At 59.3% G+C, this 9,871-nt stretch overlaps 1 protein-coding gene across 1 annotated transcript in view; it reads left to right on the plus strand.

Moving 5' to 3' along the window:
• The window catches only part of LOC104132031 (L-gulonolactone oxidase-like), a 17,394-nt gene that overhangs the window by 7,072 nt on the left and 451 nt on the right, over nucleotides 1-9,871 (plus strand). The window contains exons 7-11 of the mRNA XM_009645272.1: nucleotides 6,934-7,041; nucleotides 7,469-7,545; nucleotides 8,514-8,663; nucleotides 9,154-9,318; nucleotides 9,783-9,871. Of these exons, the coding sequence (XP_009643567.1) occupies nucleotides 6,934-7,041; nucleotides 7,469-7,545; nucleotides 8,514-8,663; nucleotides 9,154-9,318; nucleotides 9,783-9,871 (589 nt within the window). The remainder of the gene's footprint in view (nucleotides 1-6,933; nucleotides 7,042-7,468; nucleotides 7,546-8,513; nucleotides 8,664-9,153; nucleotides 9,319-9,782) is intronic.

Here is a 9,871-nt window from a genome sequence, read left to right on the forward strand (position 1 = left end):
GGGAAAGAGATGGAAGTCGTTTCCTTCATTTATTATTCCTGGTGGGGTTTGAGAACTGCAAGGCACCATCTCTGCGAGGAGCTGTGTCCACTCCTGCCTGCTTTCCGCTCCACGTCGGGCCCAGAAGTTGGCCCAGGGGTGCAAAGTGACATTAAACCCCACCTTTTTCATCATCACCGTGCTCAGCCCTGAGCTGTTCCCAGGCTCCTCTTTTAAAACGGGCCCGGACTGGTACAGACTTTTTGCATTCATGGAGCCTGAGATTCAAATAGTTGGTTTTACTCTCCTGGACCACCCTCCGTGCAGCCCCGGGGCGGCTCGTGGCTGCAGGAGAAGCCTGGTGGCTTCCAGTGTCCTCAGGAACCTGCCCAAGACTTTGTGTGCTCACTCTGGGCTGCGGAGGGTGACCCTGAGCTGGGACCTGGCTGGGACCCTCAAAGACATCCCCTGGCTCCTGGCAGGGGCGGTGGGACCACCGTGCCCGCGGAGGCTGCTGGGGGGGTTGGCTGGCTGCTGGCTGTGGTCCCCAGCTCAGGGAGGATGCGTTGGCAATGGGGTGGTTGCAAACTTGAGATCTGGGGGAGCAGAGGGCTCCCGGCTCAGGATGGACCTCCTGGCTGGGCTCAAGTCGGCCGGTGGGAGCTGCGTGCCACCACTGGGACCGAGGCAGGGGACAGGAGGGTGAAAACACTTCTCCTGCTCTTCCTGATGTCACCTCCGATTCAGATTTGGGGCTGGCAAGGTTCTTTGGGACCTCTGGAAGGACAGCCAGTGCCCACTTTAGGGAAAAGTCCAGGTGACGAGACCCCCGCCAACATCCCCGTGTCCTGGCCTCTCTGCAGCATCATCCTCACGTCTCAGCAGCGATTACCTCCTGCCCAACCCCTCCGGCAGGTGACAGAAGTCAGCCCCCCTCCTCTTTGCCTACAACCCCGTGGGTTTTACACGGTTCCCCCTCCTTGTGAGCAACGCCTGAGCCTCGCCGCAGGGGAAGAGCAGCCGTGGTGGTGGGAAGCTGCTCCGGGCTTGGAGGTGTGCCTGGGCTGTGCCACGCCAGCGGTCCCCGCGGAGCTGGGATGGAGGTTTGCCCGTAGCCGTCAGCTTCATCTTCCCTGGTTTTTCTCCTGCTGCAGGCCAGAGCACGGAGGCTCGGGTGCAATTGGGTTAGAGAGGCTGAAGGAGCCTGCAGGCATTGGCGCTTGCTCGGGAAGCGTCACCCGGAGATGGATCAGCCAACGCCTCTGCGCCGTTCAACCCAGCGTTCGCAGGCGCCGGTGGGTCAGCCTGGCAACTCCAGGCACACATGACTAAGCCTAATGCAGATTTAATGTTCCAGCTGGAGAAAATTGCGCTTGCTGGAAAGCCTGGGCTGGTCTGATGAGCTGATGTGCTGCCTGGCTTAAGCAAGAAGAGGGAGAAGGCTGAGCCGTCGTTCCCGGAGGCCGGCAGCGCCTGGCCGGCTCCTGGAGGAGAGGAGCAATGTCCCACGGGGCACGAGCCCTGTGCTTGCTGAGGAAGTGCCGTCTTCCATTTCCTCATCTCCTGCTGCCCTGGCCAGCGGGGAGCCTTTTCCCAGCAGCAGATGGGCCACACAACATGTCCATGAGCATCTTGGGCTTTTGATGACAACTCAGTCCTTCCTCACGTGCGAGGTCTGGGTATTTTTTACCGTGGGGCTCTCCGTCTGCCAGTGCGAAGTTGGTTTTAACTCTTTTTGTCTGAGCTGAACGTGGGGATGAGGAGCGTGATGGGTGACACATTTCGAGGACCAGCCTGGAGAAATCCCTTATCAGGATCCAACCTGTGATGGAAAACTCCCTCTAACCCAATTCTCATGTTGCTGCCGGACATCTTGTCTGTCTCTGTCTTGCCAAAGGCCCAAATCCCCCCAACCGAGGTGTACGGCCCCAACAACTGGGCCATCTGGGCTGTCCCCAGGGGAGGTGGCTTTCTGAGGAGGGTTTCTGACCCGCTCTTTTGTAGATGGGGATCCTGCATGACTCTGAAGGCTTCACATGCTGTCTCCTCCTTGGCAAGTTCTCCGGCTCTCCCGCCATCCATCCTCTCCCTGTTGTCCCTTCTTCATGACCGTGTCCCTCCCAAAGGCCACATCGTGCATGTAGCCCATGACAGGGCACTTGCTTGGCCATGGAGAGCATGAGAAGTTTCAGTCCTTGCTTGGCACAGGGCTGAGGCACTGGGGACAGGGTCCTGGGATGCTGGCCCAGTGCTGGAGAGTGGTTTCCTCCAGCCGAGCTTCCCATCCCCAGCAGGAGCCAGGCTGATTTCCCTCGAAACGGGCACAAAACGGCCCTTTTTGGGCCAGGGCATCCCCTGGGCTTTCCGAGCTGAGGTCTCTGTGTGGCTTTGTGGCCAGCGGTGGGTGTGATCCGGCTCCCTCAGAAAGCGTTTTGATGGCCCCGTGGGCATTTCTACAGAGCGATTTGAAGGAATTCTTCCTGCTGGGAACACATCAAAACTGACTTCCCCTGTCTCTGCCATGGCATAAGCTCCTTTCAGCTGCTGGAGCCTTTTCCTTGGAGCCCTCCCACCCTCACGGTGCTGGCGAGTGGGACGGAGCGAGCTGTTCCATCCCCTGCTCAGCCCCGCCGCGGCTGGGAGAGCCTGGCACAGCTCCCGGATCAGGATGTGAGCTGAGCAGGGCTGGCTGCCGGCACCGGCAGGAGGTGGATTTCTGGATGGGGAAACTGAGGCACAAAGTCCGTCGGGAAGGAAGAAACCGGTGGTGGTGGTGGGAAGGAACCTGGATCTGCTTCACCCACTGATTGCCTGTGTCCTGCTGTGAGGCCCGGCATCCCTGCTGGGGCATCCTCGGCAGCATCCTCACCCCTTGGCTCGTTTGGGTCTCCCGGGTCCCGTTCCAGCCCTGGCTAACGACAGCACAAGCCTTCGTGAAGTCAGGCTTATGAAAAATAAATAGCCCTTGGACCAGAGCAGCAAACTTTGTTGCAGGATTGATCATCAGAGCTGCAGCCCCAGTAAGGCTCTGAGACACGCTGTCCTTAATTTTTTAAGGACTGAATTATTCAGGGCCCCGTTGGGGCGGCTCGAGCACCACCACGGCTGTGAACGTAACGCGCTTTCGCAGTATCTTCCTCTGAAGCCCAGATCCAAAGCAACCCCCCCCCGGCCGTCGAGCACTTCAGGGCCATATTTTTCCTGGGAGGTGGGAAGGGAAGACAAAGGAAGAAGGGAAACCCGCCAAGATGTTTCTCCAGCCTGCAGCGAGTTCATTACCAGTCCTCCCAGTTGCAGAGGGGATGCGTTTGCCTTTAATGACTCAGAGGTATTTTTTCCCTGTGAATCGCCTCTTTGATTCCTTGTGACTTCCCTGGTGTCCGGCAGCAGGGAGTTCCCTGCTTTAAATGCATTTAAATATGTTTAAATGCGGTGGGAGCCTGCCAGCTCCTCAGCGCTTGGTCCTCACCCACCCTGCCAGACCACTGGGACCTTCGCTGCATCCCCTCCCACCTTTCCTCTGCCAAATTGCCAGGCTGCATGTTGATTTACACCCCCTAATTTGCTTTTTAGGGAGGAAACCGAAGCTCAGGTGCAGGATAACCCTGCTGTCCTGCGCAGGGCAGCTTGCCCAGGCTGAGCTTTACTCAGCATCCTCCGCCCAGGCTATGCACACACACCCCCCCCCGGCACAGCTCAGCCCATCGTTCCCCGTCCCTCGGGGCTGTTCGGAGGGTGAAACGAGAATGCACTCTATAAATATTAATGCCATTATCAATTCCCCGTCATCACCGTGCCTTGCCTGCTTCCAGATCTCCAGCTTTCATGTTGAGCGGCCCAGCGAGGCGGAAGAGAATAATGGCAAGGGAGCAGGTTCCTTGAAATATTTAAGCCTGAGTTATCTAAGACATTGCAAATAATATATGTGTGAGAGGAGCCAGGCTTGGATTTGTGGTTATGTAAGCTCTGCACGCTTGCTTTTCTGGCCTCCTGATTATTTTTTATCCCTGGGATAAACTCAGCCATGCTAGCTGGCCGTGACCGGGACCGAGAGGGTTCACAGCTGAGGATGCCATGGGGACCGGCAGAGCATCCCTGGGTGGTGGCGGGGATGGAGTCAGCCTCCCCTTGCCCCAGACCTGCTGGGAGGATGAGGATGGGTCAGGCTCAAGGTACAATATTTCTTCGTGAACCTGCTTGAGCAGGAGGGTTGGACTAGATGATCTCCTGAGGTCCCTTCCAGCCCTCGCCATTCTGTGATTCCCCAGATCTTGGCAGCTTTGGGGCTTCCTGAGCTGGAGGGGTTTGTGTCCGTGTGATAGGGCAATGAGTTGCCCTTCCAGGAAGGTCTCTGATCTGCTTCCGAACCCATGCAAACTCTTTAACAGCCTGCAGCTTCGCACAGCTTAGCAACCTGGCGGGTGAAGAACTGGTGCTTTTGATCTGAGCCTACTATGTCCTAACCCTAACCCTAACCCCAACCCTAACCCTAACCTGAATCCTGACGCTTTGGGGGATGTCCCAGGCACCTGGGATGGATCCCTCAATCCCAACTCCCCCAAGACCACCCAACACCTAAACCCCCTTGCTGGGCCTGACCTCGTACCTCCTAGCCAGAAGCGTTGGGTTTGGCCTCAGTGCATGGAAGCGGCTCTTCCAACCGGGGCTCAGACATCGTCCCCTGGTGTGGTAGGACCCTGCCAGGCACAGGCGGGATGCAGGCAAAGGGGCATCCTTCTCCCCCTTGCCCCCCAAAATGCAAGCTCTCCATGCTCCCTGGCTCCCCATCATTGGTCGGACAGACCTATGGGATGTGTGCTGGTGTCTTCTTGTGCTTTGTCCTCCTTGGCCCCATCTGTCCCATCCTTGTCCTTTCCCCGAGGACCACCTGGAGCAACCTTCAGTGAGCTCTCAAGGGTGTTTGCAAGCAAGAAAGCAAGCGGCTTCGTTTGCTTTATGAAGCAAAGGGATTTGTTCGGGGCTCCCGGGAGGGAAGCAAAGATGAGCAAAATCCCCCGGGGTCTCTGCAATGCTCTGGGGTCGTCTCTGTTGCGTGCGTTGGCCACGTTACAGGGACAAGATTTCCACCGCCTGCCCTCTGCCTCTGACTCCGGCACTCAGCCAGCAGACACCGTCCCCAAGGACTCCCGGAGCCGCCTCGCTCGCTGCCTTCAGCTCTTGCCCGCTGCGCTATAATTATCCTACAAAGTCGCAGGGGCTTATTTTCTTCAGACTGATATTCCTCTATCACAAGGATCAAAAGCGCACATTGAAAAGGTCGCCCCGCGAGCAATTTGCTTCCGCGCTCAAACGCCACGGCTGGAAGACAAACAGCCCTTGGCAGGATCACCTTGCCAAAGCCGCATCCTTCTTCCCCCCCACTTGTTTTAGCTGCTCGACGCATTTATTCCTGAGCCAAAGCGGGGAAAATGTGGGGTTTTGGCTTCTGTCCTGCTCCTACGTGCACCATCGTTAGCGGTTCCCAACATGGGAACTTCTCTGGCTAGAAAATAAGCTAGTTTGGGAAGACCTTGGGGAGATTTTGTGGCTTTTGGGGAGCTGCAGACATGAAGATGAAGACAACAGCGTTAGCATCGCTTCTCCCCTGTTGCAGGAACGCGCTCTTTGTCTTCCCATCCTCCCCACTTTAATGGGACCACGGCATTCCGGCAGCGCGACCCCACGAAGACCCTCACCTTAGGGCAGGGTGACAGCAAGATGCTCGCTGCTAAAGCAGCCCAGCCTGGTGATTAACAGCTCATTAAGACAAATTAACTCAAATGACTCAGCCGGCAAGGAGCAGCTTCCCAGCGAAGGCTGCCGTGACCTTCCTGGGGTTACATCCATGGGGCGTTGCACCTTCTCCTGCGTCGAGCCATCTCCTCGAAGCGAAGCGGCTGGGTTTTTCAAGCCTTTCTGCAAAGCTGTGGGCGATGTCTGCAGGAGGAGCAGGGGGTGCTCGGAGGGGCTCTTTGCAAGAGGGACTCGGCCCTTGCACACGCGGGCAGGGAGAGGGGACGAGGGCTGAAGGGTCTTCTCTTTTCTGCGGGTGCCTGCTGTGTCAGGCTGGGGGGTTTCCTCCAAGTGGCCCTGGGCCAAGACCCCAGTGGCTTTGGGAATGGGCTGAGTACATCCCTGGGGCTGCGGTCACCCCCTGAGCCCCATCACCTGCATGGTCCTGCCTGTCCCCTGCCCGCTGGGGCTCCCCACACCTCGCTGTCCCCCGCTGCCGGCAGGCAGCTCGTCCCAGGGAGCTGCTTTTCTTAAAAGCTCTTTTTTGTGTCTTTACGAAGAATTTGGCAATTCTGCATTCAAAGTGGGGGATGTCTCTGGGATGGGGCTGTGTAGTGCATCCCGGCTCCATCCCCCGTTGTATCCCGGCTCCGTGTCCCATTGCATCCTGGCTCCGACCCCCGGGGCTGCAAAGGGATGTGCTGCCAAGCTGGGGAGGGCATCCCTGACGCTGCACCAGGAGGTGGATTTCTGGACCAGGAGGTGGATTTCGGTAGCCCCCAGCATGCCCCACTGCATGGCTGATGGCCCTGGCTGGCTGCAGGGGCTCTGGGCATGCCTGATGGAGCAGTTTGGGGGCTGCGGAGGTGCGACTGGGGGAGGATGCAGGGTTGGAACTCGTCTGCGTGCCAGACACAGCCCCGGCAGCATCTGCAGGAGGAGGGGCTCTGCCACGGCCGAGGCAGAGGTGGTGATGGTCATGCTAGGTTCCCTTCCCCAGACGTTGGGTCCATGGTCTCTATTAGCCCCTGGGTGCTTGACTGGGCTGTACTGACCCCCCCTCCAACCCAAGGCTTGCCCAGACTCTGCAAACGAACTCCTCAGACCCTCCCCAGCGATCCTGGGAGTGCTCCGAGGTGCCTCTGAGCCCTTGCTCCCAGGATCCCTGCTCCACAGCAGGGGACAGTCACCCACCAGCCCCTGTTTCTCTGCTTGTTGCAGGTCCTTGATCACCTTGATGACCACCTGAAGAGATCCCAATACTTCCGATTCCTGTGGTTCCCTCACAGTGAGAACGTCAGCGTCATCTACCAGGACCCCACCAACAAGGCAGGTCCCACCAGGCTCTACGCAGGAAGGGAGAAGGGGCTGGATTCCCTCCCTGAGCTGGCGTTTTAGGCTGGGCTTGCAGTGCAAGGGCTGCCGGGGGGGGGGCCATGAGGGAAACAGCATTTTGGGGCTGGGCTGGGCTCTGCCGTGCTCCACAGACCAGGGGTCCCGGGACACAGATACTGCTGGGGCTGTCCAAACTCTCCGCATCCTCATGGCAAAGCCTGGTCTCTTCCCGGGACTGGATGTGGCCCTGTTTCATCATGGGAGAGGGATCTGGGGAGTCCTGGGGTACCCTTCTCCAAAGCCCCGCTCCCAGCTTGGTCCTGGTCCAGGCACGTGCTCCCACCTTCATCCCCACGGGCAAGAAAGCTGCAAACCCTGCTGGTCCCTAACTACCATCCTCTTCCTCTGCTTGGCTTTGCAGCCCCCCTCCTCCTCCACCAGCTGGTTCTGGGATTACGCTGTCAGCTACTATTTGCTGGAATTTCTGCTCTGGATCAGGTTAGGAGCATGCGGTCGGGGACCAGTGGGGTCGGGGAGGTTTGGCCAGGGCTGGCCTCATCCAGCTCTGTGTTGAAAGCCGCGTCCTGGGGCGGACAGCAAGGGCTGTGACACCCATCCCTGGGGAAGGAGGAGATGCTTGTCCTCCTCCCAGCAAGCTCCTGCACAGGAGGAGCGGGTTTGGGCTGGGATTGATGCCTGGGGCTGCACTGCCCTCTCCTGTGCACACAGATGGAGCAGCGTTGCAGCAGCAAAGGAGCTTTTTGGGAGGGACGGTGTTGGCTGTGAGCGTGTCCTGAGCACCAGGGTGGAGAGAGGAGATGCAGCCAGGTCCTGGAGGCTAAGCTGGGAAGCAGGACCCTGGTGGCACAGGAGATCTGTGCTGGACACCAGTGGACTGTGGCCACTTAGGACTCTTGCCAAGGGGTCCAGCCCTGCCACTCCACCCTGGCCCCCGTAGCTCTGGGTCCCCAGTGCGAGGATGCCCAGTGCACAGCCTGAGAGGCACCGAGGTCTCGAGGAGGGAGGAAGGTGATGACCAAGCCCCCCCTTTTCTTTTGCAACAAGAGGAGGAGGAGGGAGCTGAGGGCAAAGGTGCAAGGTCCAAGATGAGGTGGGGTGAGCACAGGCCAGCTCCTGGCAGGGCTGCAGGACCCCATGGGCTCCAGCAGAGGATTGCAGCACCCTTGGCAGATTGCAGCACCCTTGGCGGGTTGCAGCACCCTTGGTGGGTTGCAGCACCCTTGGCAGGTTGCAGCATCCTTGGTGGGTTGCAGCACCCTTGGCAGATTGCAGCACCCTTGGTGGATTGCAGCTTTGCTGCTTTGCTTACAGCCCCTTGAGAAGGCGTCCCCTTGCCCAGCTTCCCCAGCTGTGGCTTGTGGCATCGCAGCTCGCAGCCGGCCCTTGGCACATCCCCGGGCAGCAGCTCTGGGGTCCGACCTCACCTCCTGCTCTCTCCCCTGCAGCACCTTCGTGCCCAGCTTGGTGTGCTGGATCAACCGCTTCTTCTTCTGGCTCCTCTTCAGCTCCCGGGTGGAGAACATTGCCGTCAGCTACAAGATCTTCAACTATGAGTGTCGCTTCAAGCAGCATGTTCAAGACTGGGCCATCCCCATGTAAATGGCTCTGCAGACCCTCCCTGTCCATCCCCAGCCCTCCCTGCCCATCCCCAGCCCTCCCTGTCCCTCTCCAGCCCTCCCTGTCCCTCTCCAGCCCTCCCTGCCCATCCCCAGCCCTCCCTGTCCATCCCTAGCCAGGCTCCGTGCCCAAACCACATGCCTTCCCCTGCCCCTGCCCTGCCCCAGCCCAGGATGCCCGGAGCAGGAGCAAAGCCGTGGGGAAAGGGACCTGGCTAGGAGACACCATTCCTCCCTGCAAGCTCAGCATGGGGACCCTTCTGCATCCCTGCCCTGGGATACCGGATCCATGCCGCCGTGGGGTGTTGTGAGTCCCAAGCAATGGGAGGGACATGCTGGGACATGCTGAGCCATTCCCTGGATTAGCATGGGGCCAGGCATGGAGCTGTGGGGATGAGGGGTCAAACCTGAAGGGAGCTGGTTGTGCCTGTGCTGGCATTAACCAGGGTTGGGGGCTCCCGCTGGGCAGTGAGAAGACGAAGGAAGCCTTGCTGGAGCTGAAAGCTGCCTTGGAGAACAACCCCAAGATGGTGGCTCACTACCCCGTGGAGGTGCGCTTCGCGCGGGGGGACGAGATCTGGCTGAGTCCCTGCTTCCAGCGAGACAGCTGCTACATGAACATCATCATGTACCGGTGAGCCGTGTCCCCATCCCACCTCCTCCTCCTCCTCCTCCTCCCTGGGTCAGCATCCTGGTGCCCCGGGAGCTGTGCCCAGAGACCCAGCAGCAGCGAATGCGCAGCTCAAACCGGCACCAGCTCCCGGAGGGCACTGCCGAGCGGGATTGAACGAGCTCCCGCACCTTTCCCCACTCATCCCACCCAGATATTTGCAGGCACTGAGCCAGAAGGGATGGGGTGGCCTTGGAGCACCCTACAGCCAACCACCCCTCTTTCTTGAGGATGTTGTCCTACATGAGGGTCAACTGGCCAAGTACCGGTTGTGTACTGGTTCCCGGGAGGGTTTCCATCACCCAGTGCTGGTCAAACAGCCCGTGGTGGGTCCTTGGGGTTGTCCTTCTCCCCAGCTGGGGGCTTCTCAGGGGCGTTTGCAAAATCCCAGCCCCTGCTCATGCCCCCCCTGCCCAACCCCTCCCCAGGCCCTACGGGAAGAACGTCCCTCGCCTCAACTACTGGCTGACCTATGAGGGCATCATGAAGAAGCATGGTGGGAGACCACACTGGGCAA

The sequence above is a fragment of the Egretta garzetta genome, unplaced genomic scaffold (genome assembly GCF_000687185.1).
Source record: "Egretta garzetta isolate BGI_Z169 unplaced genomic scaffold, ASM68718v1 scaffold218, whole genome shotgun sequence".
Lineage (NCBI taxonomy): Eukaryota > Metazoa > Chordata > Aves > Pelecaniformes > Ardeidae > Egretta > Egretta garzetta.